This window comes from Erpetoichthys calabaricus, chromosome 17, assembly GCF_900747795.2.
Source record: "Erpetoichthys calabaricus chromosome 17, fErpCal1.3, whole genome shotgun sequence".
Lineage (NCBI taxonomy): Eukaryota > Metazoa > Chordata > Cladistia > Polypteriformes > Polypteridae > Erpetoichthys > Erpetoichthys calabaricus.
Window position 1 is genome coordinate 50,597,696 of NC_041410.2, and position 20,480 is coordinate 50,618,175.

The following is a 20,480-nucleotide window of genomic DNA, read 5'->3' on the forward strand; positions in this document are numbered from 1 at the left end:
AAGGTCAATACGAGACAGGTCGAAAAATGATCAAATAAGGGACGTCTGGCAACCCTACTAATGTGTAATTAAGTATTTCTTGCACTGTCTTGAACTTTGTACAAATGTTTACTGTACATTCTTTGTGTTGAATTTATCTCAGGTGTGTACTTATCAATTGTATGTCTAGCATGTAACTGTACTTTGATGAGGCTAAAGTCGGCTGCTTATTCGCCACCTACTCAGTTCTTTGTATGCGATTCTGATTCACTTTTCCATTTTCTGAGACGTTTTGAAAGAATACATTTTTCTTAAATTGTCACTTTTAGAATATATTTTTCTTTATTACATTAATTCTTAAACACAAAAACAATCTTAACCTGCTCTTGTCTTCTGTCCACTTTCTCACAAATTAAATGTGCATGTCGTAGTTCCCGCCTTCACCACAATTTCACAAACAGCACCTCCCTTGTGATACTCTGCGCGCCTGCAGTAAATATTGCTGACGTCATCAATAGGCGTCTGGAACGGGCGGTGTCGCTACCTCACGCATGCGTAAAACAGATTTGGCAGCGCCGTAAAGCGTCAGAGGCACGCTTATAATACGCATGTGCACGCCAATCAGGTAGTGACATGTTAATACAGTACTGTACAGTGCCTTTAGGTTAGGGAAATTTCCTATCCACGAAATGAAGTGGTTACATTGTACGCCCATTTTTTATGTTTTTCCAATTGATCTTGTAAAATATTTGGAGGACAGAAAAATTGCAAAGCAAAAAAAGTCTTACAAATATTTAATTGATTTTCATTATTATTAGACTACTTATGTTCCCGTCTTTGTAAATAGTTTTTATGATTGCATAAACGTATAATATTTGTATTATATTGTATGCACCCTTTTATTGTCCTTCATTTTTATATTCTTCAATGTTTTAATACAATTATTGAATTAAAAAACACCTACCCAACGGCTGTAGTAGGAACGAATCATCGTTTTCGGCTTGTTTCTAGGGGGAGGACTGTTGTGGTGGGAACACTGTTCAGGAGGTCTGCCTATTTAACAAATAGTTGTATGAAATCCCGGAGTTTTATTTTTCAAGAAAGCTATTAAAAATGTCGAATCCTCTTCTCCGCTGGTGTCAGGACAAGTTAAATCGCGAATTCGGACTGGAAGCAAGCGATGACATCGTTGAGTAAGAGCCTGCTTATCTGTTCAAAAGTTCTTATTACAGTCTGTAAACCGCATACGTGTATCACTGCAGTCTGACCAGTAGTATTTTAACGATATATTGTATTTTTTGTGCTCCATTATGTTTAACACTTGTGTTCTAACATGCTGTTTATCGTTTCTACGTACTGACGTCTTTAAAGAGTAAATTTGGAAATGCAGCAGTTTACCTTGTCACATTACTGAAGGAACAGGTCAGGATGGCTTAACATCATTGAAATTGTTTGAAAATCTAACCATAGAGTGGCGGAAAAAATCCATAACAAAGGAATAAATAACAAATCGGTTAAAATAACCCAGTTATTATTGATTAGTGAATAGCAGTTTAATGGTTTACAGTTAAAATGTAACAAAAATTACGTAATTCGGGCGGTGAGAGACTTCGAACTTTTGCGGGGGGAAACGGAAAAGATTTGTCTGAAATAACTGAGGACTCTCAGCTTTAACTCCTCAGATGCAAACGTTAAGTTAGAACACGCATACGCTGAACTAGTTCATCTTGTATGAGCAGGCGCAGGTACGATATGTGCCACTGACTCACTTTGTGATCTCTAATTATACATACTCACTGGAGGAAACAAGTATACAACACGTTACCATTTTTTTGTCATTAAACATACAGTATTTCCAATGCTGATATGCATTTTTAATTTAGACCAGACAGTGGTATTGATTCAGTAAAAGACATCCAAAGAATTTATAGGAGAAGACTTTGTTTGCCATGGCAGCTCCAAGATGCTTCCTGTATGAAGAAACTAGTCTCTTGCAGTGTTCAAGTGGGGTTTTGGCACATTGTTGTACAGGTCAGCTCAGGTTGGGGTGCAGGCATTGCTGCAGAGCGTTGCCTCAGCTACCACACGATGAAACCGCTCAGGATCCCTGTTGGCGATCTCCCATGTCAACATACGGTGCAGTCCCACCCTCTGGAAACCATCATCTGTCTGTCACAGCCAGGTGTTTCCTGGGTGTCCCCTTGGCCTGGTCCAGCCACTCGGGTCCTCCGAAATGAGGTTCCTGTGAGCCAGATCATCGTCATGGTGCCGTAACTGACGCTTCCGCACAATGCAGGCAATTTGTCTCATTCAGGACTACGTGAGCAACACAAAAGCACAAAGGCAAACCAGAGGTACCCAAGAATTCTCCAAAGAGACACAGTACCAAAGGAGTCCAGTCATCATCTCAGTCACTGGATAGCATCCATGTCTTGCAACTATATAGGAAGACAGGAAGCACCAGGACTCTGAAAACTTGGACCATCGTCCTTTTACAAAGTTATTGGGAGCGCCACACACCCGTTTCCAGCGACCTCATGACCCCCAATGCTCTCCCATTCCATCTACTGACATGAATGTCACTGCCAAGGTAAGCAAACCTCTCGACAAGGTCGACACTCTCTCCGCAGACAGACACACTGCTGATGGCTGTGCCCAAGAGGTCATTAAAGGCCTGGATCTTGGTTTTTATCCAGGACACTTGCAAGTCCAGGCACTCTGACTCCTCGCTCAGTCTCTTGAGAGCCCTGATCAGAGCCTCCATTGACTCCGCGAAGATCACAGCATCGTCAGCAAAGTCAAGATTCGTGAACCTTTCTTCACAAACAGATGCCCCACAACCTTGCCCAACACCCAGTCCATACAAGCATTGAACAGAGTAGGAGCAAGAACACACCCCTGACGAACCCCAGAATCAACTGCGAAAAACACAGAGGTTCTGCCTCCACTCTGCACAGCACACAGAGAACCAGTGTATAGGCCGGCCATGCTATCCAGCAACTTTGGGGGGATCCCGCAAAGTCTCAGGATGTCCCACAGGGCAGCTTGATCACTGAGTCGAACTCTTTATGAAAATCGACAAATGTTGCAAAACAACTGCTGATATTCACGTTTGTGCTTAATGAGAACCCTCAGTGCCAGGATACAGTTGATGGTAGACTTCTTAGGTGTAAAACCAGACTGTTTCAGTCGCTGGTAGGTGAGCAGATGATCATGGATCCTATTCAGGACGACCCTAGGAAGGATCTCACCAGTCTTTATAAATCTTGAAGATTCCAGGGAACCTGCTGGCGAATCTTGGTATTCAGTTCCCGTGTAGTATCACAGACATCATAGTTGTGTCTGACAATAGCGAGCAATTTCATTTTTGGACTTTATTTCAGGTCATTACTTGCACAGAAAACCATATGCTGCTTTTCCCAAGGCAATTCTGATTGCACTGCTCCTTGCATACACCCAGCAGTGACGACTATTACACTGTATTGAGGTTCTCCCACTGCTTCTTTTGCAGGTCGAGTGCGGAAGCCCATAACTTTGAACCTGTCTGCACTGATTTTGGTTGGTTTGGGCGCACATTAGCCCATATCTTTTGTCTATTCACCTTCATGCCGCTAAGCTTCATTTTTAGCTCATTCTCACTAGGTGCCAACAGTGCCAGGTAAGAACTACAGAGAAGTTTTCCAGGCGGATGTTACCTTATGCTTTTAAATAAAGCTTCCAGGACCAGAATGAAAAGAGAACTAAGAACAGATCCTTGATGCGTGCCAACCTCATCACTGAAGTAGCTGCTCACGACCACATCAGTTCGGACCCCAGTCCTTGCATTAACCTACATGGACATCACTTCCATCATCAGCCACTCCTCAACACCAGCTTCTCCAATTGCCCATTTGACCTCTTGTCCTGGTACACTATCAAATGTCTTGTCCATATCAACAATGGCCCACTAAAGTTCTTTTCCTTTCTCCCTGTATTTTTCTTGTATCTGTTGCACAATACAGATGGCATCCATGGTACCAATACCAAGTAGAATTTCATGGATCCTCGCTGTCTCGCTATATTTCCTTTCAATCCCTCATTCTACTGTCTTCATGCCTGAAGAAGCTTTACCCCTTTGTATGATCCACAAATCTATGGGGTTTCCTGGACCTTTATGGCACAATTCCACTAAAACACCTTTTCTCTAAGATCTTTCCCGTGGATGTTATTTCATTGCAAACAACAGTCAGACAATCAACAGCATTGCTTCCTTCAGCTTTTTAATTTCTATAAATATCTCACTTGGACCAGCTGCCTTACCATACTTAAAAAAGGGGAAAACTGGATCATTGTACGGTATATTGAAAACATGTCTGATAATTTTTAATTACTGTATGCTTTGACTTGTTAGGGTCAGCATGTAGGTAATGGTATGATGCATGTTTTGTTAACACATATTAGGCGCCTTGATACCAACTTGATATCATTTTGGCACAGCATACCTAACCTTCATTATGCACCCCTTTATACAGTCTCCCCTTTTTTACATTGATATTACCCCGAGGAAATAGCGCATATCATCTCAAGCTGTTTTCTCAAATAAGACCAGGACTTCAGTGTATTCCCTTCGATTGCACAGTCCTCATATCTCAGAACAGAAGGTACTCAGCATGAATGCATGTCGGAAACATGTACTGGAACTGTGTGATGCTGTTGAGTCAGTATGAAAAAGAATTCCAGAGGAATGTTTCCAGCAGTTCATTGAATTGATTTCCAGGAAAATTCAGGTTTTTCTAAATCAAAAGGTGGGCACTACTTGGTGCCTTGTAGGTGTATGTAATGAAGTGGACACTTACTATGTATACAGTGTGGGTGACTTTTTTATATATAACCCAGTACTTATTATAATTAGTATTCTATTTTAGAATAATTTGAACAAACACATATGATCACTAGATGCATTTTCCTGCACTGCTCATTTTCAAGTATAATCTCCATTCACTTCAGTTCATTTGCCAGAGGAAAACAAGTTCATGTACTCCATGTGTTTTTTTACCAGCCTGAATCCTGTATTCATGAGTACTTCATCAATGACCTCATCCACCCAAATCTTCGAGGGATCCAAAGAGGCGGAAATCAGATGAAGAAAGATCTGGCTGTGGGTTAGAATGAGAAAAGTAATCCACCAAAGTTTTTGTGATTACTTAAATGAGATTTCAGACGTTTTTTGTGGTTGTGTATTGTTCTGTTGAAGGAGGGTTTCAGGAATATTTTAGAGATAGTGAACTCTCCTTACAGACTTCTGCAAAGTTTTTATAGTTTGAATTTTTAGATTTAAATTAAGTTTGACCACACGGTACAGTGTCTACTAAGATCATCACTTTTGCATCCCATATGACAGCAACCATGCCAGTCCCTGCAGACTTGGTAACCTTAAGCTCCTTCCTACAACTGGAATTTGGTAATGCCATTGCATAAGCTTTTGTGGCCTTTTTACAAAGGGACGAGTCAATGTTTTATTCCCAGTGACAGTCTTTCAGCACAGTTCTGTGGTTAACAGACAAGTGAGATGCTTTATATCAGTGATAAGGATGTAGTGTTGTACCATGTTAGCCATTATGGATGTGGTGAGAAGTCAAGCAAAATGACACCTTTTATTGGCTAACTAGAAAGATTACAATATGCAAGCTTTCGAGGCAACTCCGGCCTCTTCTTCAGGCTGAACATATTGTGATCTTTCTAGTTAGCTGATTCAAGTATAGAAATTTTTGCTAAATTCTTCGGCCAAAACTTGTGTGTGCATAAATAATACCAACACAGTATTACACACCCACTATGCAATAATTTGTTTGAAGCACGTTTGGAAATTATGACCGCTTCCAAAGCATTTCCTGTAGCCTTCTATAAGCCACTTGCTCCTTTCTGCTAGTCATTTCTCCCACTTTTCGTTTGAGTTTGTTGTTCACTTGAATGTTTGCAAGATTCCTTTTATCAGTAGTAGATTTTAGCTCTTTACAAAGGTTTTCTGTCAGATTATTTATGAGGATTAATTGCCAGTCAGTTTTACACAGTCTATTCTTTCTTTTTAAGCATTCTGTAGTGCTTTGGATGTGTGTTTTGGGTCATTGCCCTGCTGGAGGATCCATGATTTTCGCCCCATCTATGTTTTCTGACACTGGGTAGCGCATTTGGCTCTTCTACGATTCCCTGGTAATTGTCTGATTTCAGGAATTCCATAATATGTTTAAGCAGCCCCACAGCCATATTTAACTGTAGGTTGTATGTACGTTTTACAATTTTAATTTCATAGCTTATAAACAAATCACTAATTTGGTTACATCATTCCATAGAACATTCTACTAGAAGGATCTTGGATTCTCTGGGGAGGTGCTGAAAAATATCCCTTGTGCCATTTATGTTTGGCTTTCAACATTGGGGGTCCTTTATGGCCTTTGACAAAAGAGTAATTCTCAATTTATTGTGCATTATATGGTTTGGGTTCAAATCCTCATTCCAGATCATTTTTAAGCTCCTTGAATGCTTTACATTCTGTGTTTACAGTTCTGTGTAGTGGCGCAGTGGTAGTGCTGCTGCTTTGCAGTAAGGAGATTGTGGAAGATTGTGGGTTCAGTTCCCGCTTCCTCCCTGTGTGGATAGCGCTTTGAGTACTGAGAAAAGCGCTATATAAATGTAATGAATTTATTATTATTATTATTATTACATTGTGTGTGTATTTGTTTTTAACAGTTTGCAGCTGAATACATAGACTTTGATCAATTTCATTCTTCCCACCATGTCCATGGAGTTCCCTGATTAGCAAACTTCTAAATAACATGATGAAATGGTTGAAATAGGAATTCCTAGTGTTGAGGAAAAGGAATAGGAATTCCGGTGTTAGTTCCGGCGCCGCCGAGAGTGGCAGCCTTTTCAGCAGCTCCGTGTATGACAGTATGTGTACTTTTCTACTTTTATTTTTCTATTTTTATTTATTGATCACTCCTATCACTTTATTTTATGTGGATTTGTTCCCTGGACACACTTACTTTTACAACGTGGGCATGGATTTTTACACGGCGATTATTTTTTTTTTTTTTTGTGAATTTCCCCTTGGGATTAATAAAGTATCTATCTATCTGTCTATCCATCCATCCATCCAGCGTCTCTGGAGGTGGCCTCGTACCTTTTTGCATTTACATGTTTGGTTATAAGAGTGTTTTTAATAATCATAGACAGCGCTCCTGTCTTAAGCATTGCCAATAAGGAACATGGAACGAAACTGACATTTTGTAAGCATTACATCTGTCATTTATTGGTTAATTCATGTCATGAGAGTGTGGTCATTTTATTGCAGGTGAGATTAATTTCACTGCAGTGAGAATCTGGTTCTTACAATCGAATTGATTTGAATCATTCAACAGAGTGGCAATAATTATGTCATTTTAATGTTTCAGTTTTTATGGTATTTCCACACATTTCCCTTTTTAACTCTTACTGTTTGAAACAGCAACAAATCAGTATAGAGACTAAAGTGGTTTCATTGCCCACTTTTTTCAGGAGATATTATACATAATACACCTAAAATTCAAGGATGTTAATAATATTCACCCCAGCTCTGTGTGTGTGTATCTATAAGTAATGTATACACACATATGCCGTTCCTTGCAAAAGCAATCAGACCCTTTACCTACATATTTACTTTTTTCCTAAGCTTTTTTCAATATAATAAACAATGTAGTATTAATAAATGACATTTCAGTGCTTTGAAATAAAAATATCACTGTGAAAATAAAATGAGTGTAGCATTTGTTATTCTGTTAGTTAGAGAGTTGGTGAAGATCTGAACACTTCAGCAAGGAATTACATGCTAAAACTGACTAGAATTCAGAGTAACAGGACAGAAAGCAGAGCACATAATATATTATCGTTTGTGATTGTGACAAGGAAGTAATGACTAAAATATTTCACTTGAAACTTGTAGATTAAAATTGTTGTTCTTCTTTTTTTTCGGTCAGGTACATTATTTCCATAGAGAATGCAGAGGAAATTGAGGAGTATGTAAGAGACTTGGTTCAGGGAGCAGAAGGAAAGAAGAAACAGTTTATTGAGGAGTTTCTTGAACGATGGCGTTGTTCACATCAAAAGGTCCCAGAGAGCACCTTCTCCAGCATGAAAAACTCAGGTAGGCATCATAACTGTTTTGGACTTATCATTACTTTAGCAGTGTACAGTGGGGCAAAAAAGTATTTAGTCAGCCACCAATTGGGCAAGTTCTCCCACTTAAAAAGATGAGAGAGGCCTGTAATTTTCATCATAGGTATACCTCAACTATGAGAGACAAAATGAGGAAAAAAAAAAATCCAGAAAATCACATTGTCTGATTTTTGAAGAATTTATTTGCAAATTATGGTGGGAAAAAAAGTATTTGGTCAATAACAAAAGTTCATCTCAATACTTTGTTATATACCCTTTGTTGGCAATGACAGAGGTCAAACGTTTTCTGTAAGTCTTCACAAGTGTTTCACACACTGTTGCTGGTATTTTGGCCCATTCCTCCATGCAGATCTCCTCTAGAGCAGTGATGTTTTGGGGCTGTCGCTGGGCAACACGGACTTTCAACTCCCTCCAAAGATTTTCTATGGGGTTGAGATCTGGAGACTGGCTAGGCCACTCCAGGACCTTGAAATGCTTCTTACGAAGCCACTCCTTCGTTACCAGGGCGGTGTGTTTGGGATCATTGTCATGCTGAAAGACCCAGCCACGTTTCATCTTCAATGCCCTTGCTGATGGAAGGTGGTTTTCACTCAAAATCTGATGATACATGGCCCCATTCATTCTTTCCTTTACACGGATCAGTCGTCCTGGTCCCTTTGCAGAAAAACAGCCCCAATGCATGATGTTTCCACCCCCATGCTTTACAGTAGGTATGGTGTTCTTTGGATGCAACTCAGCATTCTTTCTCCTCCAAACACGACAAGTAGAGTTTTTTCATCTGACCATATGACATTCTCCCAATCCTCTTCTGGATCATCCAAATGCTCTCTAGCAAACTTCAGATGGGCCTGCACATGTACTGGCTTAAGCATGGGGACACGTCTGGCACTGCAGGATTCGAGTCCCTGGCGGCGTAGTGTGTTACTGATGGTAGCCTTTGTTACTTTGCTCCCAGCTCTCTGCAGGTCATTCACTAGGTCCCCCCGTGTGGTTCTGGGATTTTTGCTCACCGTTCTTGTGGTCATTTTGACCCCACGGGGTGAGATCTTGCGTGGAGCCCCAGATCGAGGGAGATTATCAGTGGTCTTGTATGTCTTCCATTTTCTAATAATTGCTCCCACAGTTGATTTCTTCACACCAAGCTGCTTACCTATTGCAGATTCAGTCTTCCCAGCCTGGTGCAGGTCTACAATTTTGTTTCTAGTGTCCTTTGACAGCTCTTTGGTCTTGGCCATAGTGGAGTTTGGAGTGTGACTGTTTGAGGTTGTGGACAGGTGTCTTTTATATTGATAACGAGTTCAAACAGGTGCCTTTAATACAGGTAACGAGTGGAGGACAGAGGAGCCTCTTACAGAAGAAGTTACAGGTCTGTGAGAGCCAGAAATCTTGCTTGTTTGTAGGTGACCAAATACTTTTTTTCCACCATAATTTGCAAATAAATTCTTTAAAAATCAGACAATGTGATTTTCTGGATTTTTTTTTTCTCATTTTGTCTCTCATAGTTGAGGTATACCTATGATGAAAATTACAGGCCTCTCTCATCTTTTTAAGTGGGAGAACTTGCACAATTGGTGGCTGACTAAATACTTTTTTGCCCCACTGTACACACATCAGAAGTGCACATGCAATTGTTACCATGTTATATATTTGGGGCACCAAAAAGATAAATGACTTGCTAAGGTTCATTCAGTATGGTTTAGCATTTAGAACATGCTGTCTTTGTTAGATATTATGTCCAAACTGTGGAGTCCGTAGATAAATCCTTTGACTCTGACTCCTTAGTTTCTGGTACTTCTGACGTCGACTCCGATTCCTCTGTATTTAATATGCTAATGTATTTTCCATGTTGATTGAAGGAAGGCAACATACATATCATTTAACCACAGAACTACTGGCTAGGAAGCTGACTCTCTACTGTATTGGCCAGTTTAAACAAAAGACAAGAATCCCTAAGCACACCTCAGGCCATAGCACACACCTCCACCTACATCATTACGCTTCTTTAGGGTTACTAAATTATGACTATATATATATATATAATATATATAGGGCGGCACGATGGCGTAGTGGTAGCGCTGCTGACTTGCGGTAAGGAGACCCGGGTTCGCTTCCTGGGTCCTCCCTGCGTGGAGTTTGCATGTTCTCCCAGTGTCTGCGTGGGTTTCCTCCCCCAGTCCAAAGACATGCAAGTTAGGTGCATTGGCGATCCTAAATTGTCCCTAGTGTGTGCTTGGTGTGTGTGCCCTGCGGTGGGCTGGCGCCCTGCCCAGGATTTGTTCCTGCCTTGTGCCCAGTGCTGGCTGGGATTGGCTCCAGCAGACCCCCTGTGTTAGGATATAGCGGGATGGAAGGATATATAAATATATATATATATATATATATATATATACAGTATAAAGTATTCAATACTGAACTTCTATCATACAGGTTAAAAATATAGGTCATATTTTTGTATAGTTCCAGAAACGGCAGAATCAAATAAGGGTTTTGATCAGATGAAAAAATCAAAGCGGAAGGGAAGAAACAAGCAAGAAGCTTTAACTTTTGCAGAACAAGAGCCAGTTGTGGCAGCAGTGAAAACACCTATAGATTTGGTAAAGGTATGACATTTATTTATGATCATGATTGTTTATACTTACTATTATGTAAGTGAATTAAATAATACAAAACAGACTTGTACCACCTTTGATATGAATCTTGAAGGTCAGCAGGAGGAGTTATTGCTATTATACAGTATGTTTGACAGTTGGAGGAGTGTTTGTTTTTCCTTTGGCTTTTAAGCTGCTGCTTTTTGAAGTCTGCTTTCTAGAATTTGTTATTGTTCCTATTTATGACTTACTAGGTAAAATACAATTGGTTGTTATGGAGATGTACTCTGGTAAAGTCTTTTCAATGAAAAGTTGTAATATATATTTGCATTCTTTACTGCTGTTGCTCCTAGCCTGCTTCCATTTCCCCCAACCTCCCACATTTCTCCACTGTCTAGTGTGGTCTGCAATGGATTAGTTTACTGTCCAGGGTTATGTTTTAATTTGTGTTGAATGTGACCAAGAGGCATTGCTAGACAATGTGTCGTAATGGGTTAAGTCATAAAATGATGAAAACCTTTTTTACGATTGAGCCCCTCACTGCATGTTAATCTAAAAAAAAAGTTAATTTAATTACTAATGTTTGTAAAATAATGTTTGATACTAACACATTTATTAATTTTGTTTTGTGATATAAATTTTTAGGCACATGAAAATAGCTCCTCCTCTTCCAAGAAGAAGACCAAGTTTATCAATTTATATGCAAAAGAGGGTCAGGATCGGCTGGCAGTTTTACTTCCTGGTCGCTACTCATGCGAGTGTCTGGCACAAAAACATAGGCTTATTAATAATTGTTTAAATTGTGGTCGAATTATTTGTGAACAGGAAGGTTCAGGGCCCTGCCTATTCTGTGGAAGTCTGGTGAGTTTGTATTTCATGTTGTTTTTTTACATTTCTTGGTAAATACTACACTCTGTCATTTTTGAGTATGTGGAGAAAACTTAGGACGCCACTTATTTTTTTTTTTCAGAGAACATAGTCTTCAGCGTTGTATTTATCATGTGAAACTTTTTTGAGGGAGAGCTATTCTCAAATTCACCAAATATATTTCAGTATTTACTATCGGGAATTCCAAAACACTAATAAGAGACCATTCAATGAATCCAGTATAGTAATAAAAGCTATCTAATAACTTGGTCATATTTCTAAATAAAACCAAGAACAATTACTAAATTTTAACTTGAAATAGTTGATAGTGCTGTTAGCATGAAATTTTCCTCACTTCCTTGATCACCATCTGGTATAATAGCACCACCCATAGGATAGAAATGTTTTAGAAATGAGAACTTGTCCTGCAACCTACAGAACACAGTTTCAGTCAAAGGGTCGAGTAGATGTTCATTGATCCAGTCATTTATTAATTTTTGTCCAGTGCACCTCTGTAGGAATTTTATTTTTTTTGTATATTTAATGCAGAATGAAACCATAGTATATGCACATATTTTGTTTTTATAGTAATCAAACTGTTTTACCTTTTAAATGATTTTATTAAATTCTGGTTTTCATTATAGTACATACATTGAAGATTAATAAAATTCAGTACTGCATCGTATTTTGATCAGAGAGTCATTGCCCAAACCATTTTCATTTAGTAGTTTTTGTTAGAATATCATTTACATTTATGGTAAAATCAGAATTTCATTTTTCATAACCTTTTTAATTATTAGCTTGTTTTGACAGGTGATCGTGCAAAAACTGTGTTAGAAGGGTTGTATCACACAAATGTTAGTTGATCCTATCAGGCTTCATTTTTCTTTAGAAGCTGCGTATCTGAAACTGAACATTTATAATCACTGCAAGTAAAGAATTTTGTGTGCAGTAGTTTGCCCACTGCCACGCTACAATATATATATTTTTTTTTAATATAAAAAAAAAAAAAGCAGAAAACCTGTTTAGTGATTTTTAGTATAATGTAGGCTATAGCATGAAAAGAAATAGCTGCAAGTATTTTTTTTTCTCATTTAACTGAAATCCTTGCAAGCAATCATTGTAAGAGAGTTTAACACTCATATATCACATCTAATTCATAACTTATATACTGTGAGCCATTTACAGTTAGCGCCATGAGCTAAGAAACATTGCTTCTTTGTGAAAGTTCTTTAATTTTGCCTCTACATTAACCTTTTTTTCATTAACCCTAAGCATGACTCTCATTTGGAATTCTTTGCAAATACAGTTAACCACGAGTCAGACTCGGGGTGATGTGTAATGATCCACTTCACATTGTTAAGTCCGACTAACACTTAGAACAGTGTTCTGCTACCATGTTGTGAATGAAATAACATCATGATGCAATAAATCATGAATATTTCTGTATATTTTGCCACTGTAAGATAACTCATTAATATTCACGAATGGGGAAAGCCTCCAACTAAAAGCCCAATGGCAAACGAAAAGCTGTAAGGGCAGTTCTAGAACAAATGGAAACTGAACCATTGCTTGAATCGAGTGTTAGTAATGATGATGCGAGTTGTCAGATGTTGACATGGAAATTGAATGTGATGCATGATACGGCACTGTACAACCAATCCACAGTGATGTGCCTGGTGAACTTGGTAGCATGAAGCTTCAGTGTGGTGCAACAGTAGCTAGGGGACAAAAAGGCAAAATAATTGTAATCAAGTGCAAGGACTAGCAAGATGTTCGCCACCTAAGCACTGTTCACTATGCGGTAATTGTCGGGGTTTGTGTTAGGGAAAATGTGGAAGTCACTAAGCCTTGATTAGTAGTTGCCTAAACTAACACAAAGCGTGCATCGATCTTGCAGGTCAGGTACTGACATTTTACTCTCGTGTGTAAGCAACAGAAAAAAATATACGTGTGAAAAGAAACACTTCTACTGTCTGTTTGCAACATCAGATTATGCGCTGGTGACTGTTTCAAAATGTTTCACACAAAGGGCATTTACTAAATCTTCCTCAGTGCAGCAGTGAAAACTACATTTTTACTGTATTTATATGTAATAACATGTATATAATTTTAATAGTGTTACCTGGACTGCTACATTCACAAAGAACTTGTATGAAATACTCCTTCTGTATATATTATGCAGTAGATCCCATGTGCAAAACTATTTTAAAAAAAAAAAAAAAAATGGATGACTTGACAGATATCGAGAGTTTGAAGTCTTTTCTGTTTCCAAAAATAATTTCATAATGCACATGCAAGGACTCTGCATACTGTGGCACATAAGCAAGAATGTGTGGTTTTGCTTAAAAAAACAATCTTTATATATAATACACTACCGTGGCTGTTCGTTTGCCTTTCCAGGATTTTAAATCACCTGTAGTTCGCAAACCGTTTGAACTATTGACCTGAAATTTGGTACACATATACTACGCAAAGTCTTCTATCTGCTTACGGAGTGATGATTGACCTGCAAGGTTATTCCTCTTTTTGTTTTTATTTTATTGTAGAATCAACTCTCGGCAGTGGCCAGCAGGGCAGCCATGCGGCACATGCGTATGGGCGCCATTCTCATTCCCTACCACCTTCGCTGTCAATTCCCCTACCTCTTCATATCTTAAGTCATTCTTGAGGTAGATTAAAGACTTAAGTGCCAGCTTAAGTGAAAAATTAAGGAAACCGTACTAAGTAATTGAAACACAAACACTGACTTAATCAGTTTTAACGCGAAAAGATGCCGTTGAAAGAAGAGAAGAAGCGGGCCGCTAGGGTGGAGAACAGAAGAGCTGCTCAGGAAACATCAAGTGCATTAACCTCTGAGCAAACGAATGGTAAACGTACAGAGGAAGAGGAGGAAAACTAGGAATGGTCAAGTCAAGTGTGTTCATGGCACTTTATCGTGCAGTGTGCCGTTACTGGTTATTAATAAAAATTGTAATTCTAGTACCAAGCTGAAATGTGAAATAAAACATACAATCACCCCAACATTTTAACCAAAGCAGTTATGTTAGGATTAAAAGTACCCTTTTCAATAAAGTTAGCAAGGGGTACAGTGAATTCAAATTGTCGTCTGAGCAGTTTTTGTCATATGTCATTAAAACTAAAATCTTTACTCTTAGTTGTGAGCCAGACATTTTATAGGTTCAGAATTCTAAACAATGAGGGTATAGTATGACTTATTTTCACTTTACTAGTCTGCCTGTTCCTCATTTTTGTTATTTTTCTCTTTCATCATTGTTATTCTCTAATAAAGAAAAATAAGGCATTTACAGATTTGCAATGGATATTTATCATGTTTCCAAGTGTGATATAAACTATGCATGTTATTTTTGCGTGAGAAAACTTGTGTCATTTAGCATCTTCCTGAAAGGTCTAATTAATAGACCTGTAGCACAGCACATTTACACACAGATGTATAACTGCAATACCATTCTCTGTCTGTAGAATGAGATGAATTTAGTGTCATTTTTTGTTTTTGTGCATTTGATTTCTTAACAATACTGAAAACAAAGTATCATTGATTGTGCAAAAGTTTTCCTTTTTATGTTCATTTTGTAGTTAAGGGCAACATGTTCTATTTATTATAGAAACCTAGCAATTTTGGATGTGTGGTGGCCAGCAGTAGTCTAATTGAGTAATTAATTAGTGCTGTTCATAACATTTTTTTCATGAGGTTTGCTCTAAGGAAGAGCAAGAGGTTCTTCAGCGGGATTCAAACAAAAGCCAGAAGCTGTTGAAGAAGCTATTGTCAGGTACTGATAATTTTTTTATTTTTTTTTAACAGGGTATCATTTCCTGAAATTAATTTTGTTTACCTATTTATTAATTTTGAACTTTATTTTTGGATTTAGGTGGGGTAATAATGGGATATATCTCATGAAGTACAACATGAGTACATAATTCACTTTGCTCGTTTCTTTAACTTAGTTTGAACCAAAGTAGGAGCAGTTATTCTGCTGTCAACATTTAGTAGAGTTAAGTACTGAAATACCTATTTGTATTTAACACTTTTGCTTTTGGAAACCTTGCTTGTTTCGAGTAAAGTTGTTTATGTATGTTCTTCCTGAAACCAGTTTTTCTGGTTTATGTATTTATAGAAATGTACACTTAACATTCATTTTTCAATGACGACAGAAAGCTTGGACATGTTCAATAGAGTGGAGGCTGACACCATTCTATATATTTATAAAAATGAACTTATGCTAACTCTGGAAATTATAGATTACTTAGCTTAACATTTATTATGATGAGGTAGCATTTTATCATATCTCTTTTCAAACAGAGGAAATCTGATATGTTATGCTAGCTTTAATAAGCTAAATTGTAAAACTTCTTTAACCTCTAGATCTCTTTAACTTAAAAGAAAAAACTTTTCGTATTCTGCAGGCTTTGAGAAACCATGTGTTTCTGAATTCTCAGACCAGGATTTGCTTCCTCACCAGCAACTCAGGATGAAAGAAGGCCTAGAAAAGGCCGTGCAACACAAAGACAAGCTTTTGGAATTTGACAAGAACAGGTATTCGACCTAGCCATTGATTTACAAACACTCTTAATCTAATTCACAGCTGAATTCAAGCCCCAACAAACCACTGTGCCAACATACTATTCTGTATTATTCAAAACTGGATACAAATATTTGTGTCAGAACTGTTTACACAGTTTTTGAACAAATAGTTTCTCTGCTAAAGCTGGTGTGTCAGACTTGTCCCAGCATTTGATTCTCTGTTATAGTCAGATCAATGCAGCGAGTTTAGAGTGACAGAGTCCTCACATCTTAGAGAGGTATAGTTATGTTTATTTGAGTTCTCATTTCAGAGAATGTATAACAGTTTTATTAAAATTGTCTAGTTAACCCATCTTCTTAGGTATGGATGTATGAATCATTAGGATACAGCTAGGCAATTAGTTAACACACATCTAGGTAGAAATTGTATACTATGAATATAAGCAGCAGAAACTCCATGAATATATGGTACATATGGTTCCCAATAGTACTAAAAGATGAAAAATTTAGGGAACGGATATATCCTTACACTTGTTTGCAAAATTAGTTTCATTAATAGCAATATGTAAATTCCTGTTTTTGACAATACAGTGTTGAAAACTGTCACGACTCACATGGCTTGTCTTTCCCACACATTGCCTGTCTAAATTATTTGTCACATTTTCTTTTACTAGTTCAAAACACTGTTGGCAAGTGGTTTATTTTGTATATTAGGGTGAAGTAATGTCTTAGTTAAGAAAGGTATTCTTTTTGGGATAATTAGCTAGTAGAGAAGAAGCATATAATTAGTCTGTAATACATGTTACTTCTGCAATTCACAGTGTGCGTCGTACAAAAGTGATTGATGATGAATCAGATTACTATGCAACAGATTCAAATCAGTGGCTATCAAAAAGTGAGAGAGAAGCTTTGAGGAAAAAAGAGGAAGAGCTCCGGAACCTTCGTCACTCCTCCCGCACCAGCCGGAAAATCACAATTGACTTTGCGGGCCGTCAGATTATTGACGATGAGAACAACATGACGGAATACTATAGCAAGTAAGTAGTAGTCAAGAAATCACTGTTCAGTATTGGTTAGATATTTGCATGACACATTATACAGTCCCTTCCCATGGGCTCACCACCTATGGGAGGGGCCAAGGAGGTCGGGTGCAGTGTGAGTTGGGTGGTGGCCGAAGGCGGGGACCTTGGCGGTCCGATCCTCGGCTACAGAAACTGGCTCTTGGGACGTGGAATGTCACCTCTCTGAAGGGGAAGGAGCCTGAGCTAGTGCGCGAAGTTGAGAGGTTCCGGCTAGATATAGTCGGACTCACCTCGACGCACAGCTTGGACTCTGGAACCAATCTCCTTGAGAGGGGCTGGACTCTCTACCACTCTGGAGTTGCCCCCGGTGAGAGGCGCCGAGCAGGTGTGGGTATACTTATTGCCCCCCAACTTGGAGCCTGTACATTGGGGTTTACCCCGGTGGACGAGAGGGTAGCCTCCCTTCGCCTTCGGGTGGGGGGACGGGTCCTAACTGTTGTTTGTGCGTATGCACCGAACAGCAGTTCGGAGTACCCACCCTTTTTGGAGTCCCTGGAGGGGGTGCTAGAGGGCATACCTTCTGGGGACTCCCTCGTTCTGCTGGGAGACTTCAATGCTCACGTGGGCAATGACAGTGAGACCTGGAAGGGCGTGATTGGGAGGAATGGCCCCCCTGATCTGAACCCGAGCGGTGTTTTGTTATTGGACTTCTGTGCTCGTCACGGATTGTCCATAACGAACACCATGTTCAAGCATAGGGGTGTTCATATGTGCACTTGGCACCAGGACACCCTAGGCCTCAGTTCGATGATCGACTTTGTGGTCGTGTCGTCGGACTTGCGGCCACATGTCTTGGACACTCGGGTGAAGAGAGGGGCGGAGCTGTCAACTGATCACCACCTGGTGGTGAGTTGGCTTCGATGGTGGGGGAGGATGCCGGTCAGGCGTGGTAGGCCCAAACGTGTTGTGAGGGTCTGCTGGGAACGTCTGGCAGAGCCCCCTGTCAGAAGTAGCTTCAACTCCCACCTCCGGCAGAACTTCGATCACATCCCGAGGGAGGTGGGGGACATTGAGTCCGAATGGGCCATGTTCCGTGCCTCTATTGTTGAGGCAGCTGACCGGAGCTGTGGCCGTAAGGTGGTCGGTGCCTGTCGTGGCGGCAATCCCCGAACCCGCTGGTGGACACCGGCGGTGAAGGATGCCGTCAAGCTGAAGAAGGAGTCCTACAGGACCCTTTTGTCCTGTGGGACCCCGGAGGCAGCTGATAGGTACCGGCAGGCCAAGCGGAATGCGGCTTTGGTGGTTGCTGAGGCAAAAACTCGGGCGTGGGAGGAGTTTGGGGAGGCCATGGAGAATGACTTTCGGACGGCTTCGAGGAAATTCTGGTCCACCATCCGGCGTCTCAGGAAGGGGAAGCAGTGCAGTGTCAACACTGTATATGGTGGGGATGGTGCGCTGCTGACCTCGACTCGGGACGTTGTGGGTCGGTGGGGGGAATACTTCGAAGACCTCCTCAATCCCATTAACATGCCTTCCAATGAGGAAGCAGAGCCTGGGGACTCAGAGGTGGGCTCCCCCATCTCTGGGACTGAGGTCACCGAGGTGGTCAAAAAACTCCTTGGTGGCAGGGCCCCGGGGGTGGATGAGATACGCCCGGAGTTCCTCAAGGCTCTGGATGTTGTAGGACTGTCTTGGCTGACACGCCTCTGCAACATCGCATGGACATCAGGGACAGTGCCTCTGGATTGGCAGACCGGGGTGGTGGTCCCCCTCTTTAAGAAGGGGGATCGGAGGGTGTGTTCCAACTACAGAGGGATCACACTCCTCAGCCTCCCTGGAAAAGTCTATTCAGGGGTCCTGGAGAGGAGGGTCCGTCGGATAGTCGAGCCTCGGATTCAGGAGGAACAGTGTGGTTTTCGTCCTGGTCGCGGAACAGTGGACCAGCTCTATACCCTTAGCAGGGTCCTGGAGGGTGCATGGGAGTTTGCCCAACCATTCTACATGTGTTTTGTGGACTTAGAAAAGGCATTCGACCGTGTCCCTCGGGGAATCCTGTGGGGGGTACTCCGAGAGTATGGGGTACCGGCCCCCCTGATAAGGGCTGTTCAGTCCCTGTACGATCGGTGCCAGAGCTTGGTCTGCATTGCCGGCAGTAAGTCGAACCCGTTTCCAGTGAGAGTTGGACTCCGCCAGGGCTGCCCTTTGTCACCGATTCTGTTCATAACTTTTATGGACAGAATTTCTAGGCGCAGCCAGGGTGTTGAGGGGGTCCGGTTTGGTGGGCTCAGGATTGGGTCACTGCTTTTTGCAGATGATGTTGTCCTGTTTGCTTCATCAGGCCATGATCTTCAGCTCTCTCTGGATCGGTTCGCAGCTGAGTGTGAAGCGGCTGGGATGAGAATCAGCACCTCCAAATCCGAGACCATGGTCCTCAGCCGGAAAAGGGTGGAGTGCCCTCTCAGGGTTGGTAGCGAGATCCTGCCCCAAGTGGAAGAGTTCAAGTATCTCGGGGTCTTGTTCACGAGTGAGGGAAGAATGGAGCGTGAGATCGACAGGCGGATCGGTGCGGCATCCGCAGTAATGCGGGCATTGCATCGGTCTGTCGTGGTGAAAAAGGAGCTGAGCCGCAAGGCGAAGCTCTCAATTTACCAGTCGATCTATGTTCCTACCCTCACCTATGGTCATGAGCTATGGGTAGTGACCGAAAGAACGAGATCGCGAATACAAGCGGCTGAAATGAGTTTCCTCCGCAGGGTGTCTGGGCTTTCCCTTAAAGATAGGGTGAGAAGCTCAGTCATCCAGGAGGGGCTCAGAGTAGAGCCGCTGCTCCTCCGCATCGAGAGGAGTCAGATGAGGTGGCTCGGGCATCTGATCAGGATGCCTCCTGGACGCCTCCCTGGTGAGGTGTTCCGGGCACGTCCAACCGGGAGGAGGCCCCGGGGAAGACCCAGGACACGCTGGAGGGACTATGTCTCTCGACTGGCCTGGGAACGCCTTGGGATTCTCCCGGAAGAGCTAGAAGAAGTGGCCGGGGAGAGGGAAGTCTGGGCATCTCTGCTCAAGCTGCTGCCCCCGTGACCCGACCTCGGATAAGCGGGAGACGATGGATGGATGGATGGACATTATACAGTTTACATTTCTTTTTATGGACATGTTTGCTAGAGGCTTGTTACAGAGAAGTGCACACACAATGTTTGATCTATAATATTATTGCCTCTTTCTAAGGAGTGGAACCATATAGCTTTAATACTGTTTAATTAAGCAGAATCAGTAATAGGCTGTTAAAACCAT

General features: G+C 41.0%; 1 protein-coding gene across 1 annotated transcript in view; it reads left to right on the plus strand.

Annotated features, from left to right (window-relative positions):
• The first annotated feature begins 985 nt into the window (after positions 1 to 985).
• The window catches only part of trip4 (thyroid hormone receptor interactor 4), a 31,751-nt gene continuing 12,256 nt past the window's right edge, over positions 986 to 20,480 (plus strand). Inside the window, exons 1-7 of the mRNA XM_028822744.2 lie at positions 986 to 1,172; positions 7,971 to 8,137; positions 10,627 to 10,769; positions 11,403 to 11,618; positions 15,337 to 15,415; positions 16,050 to 16,179; positions 16,989 to 17,204. Of these exons, the coding sequence (XP_028678577.2) occupies positions 1,093 to 1,172; positions 7,971 to 8,137; positions 10,627 to 10,769; positions 11,403 to 11,618; positions 15,337 to 15,415; positions 16,050 to 16,179; positions 16,989 to 17,204 (1,031 nt within the window). The 5' untranslated portion in view covers positions 986 to 1,092. The remainder of the gene's footprint in view (positions 1,173 to 7,970; positions 8,138 to 10,626; positions 10,770 to 11,402; positions 11,619 to 15,336; positions 15,416 to 16,049; positions 16,180 to 16,988; positions 17,205 to 20,480) is intronic.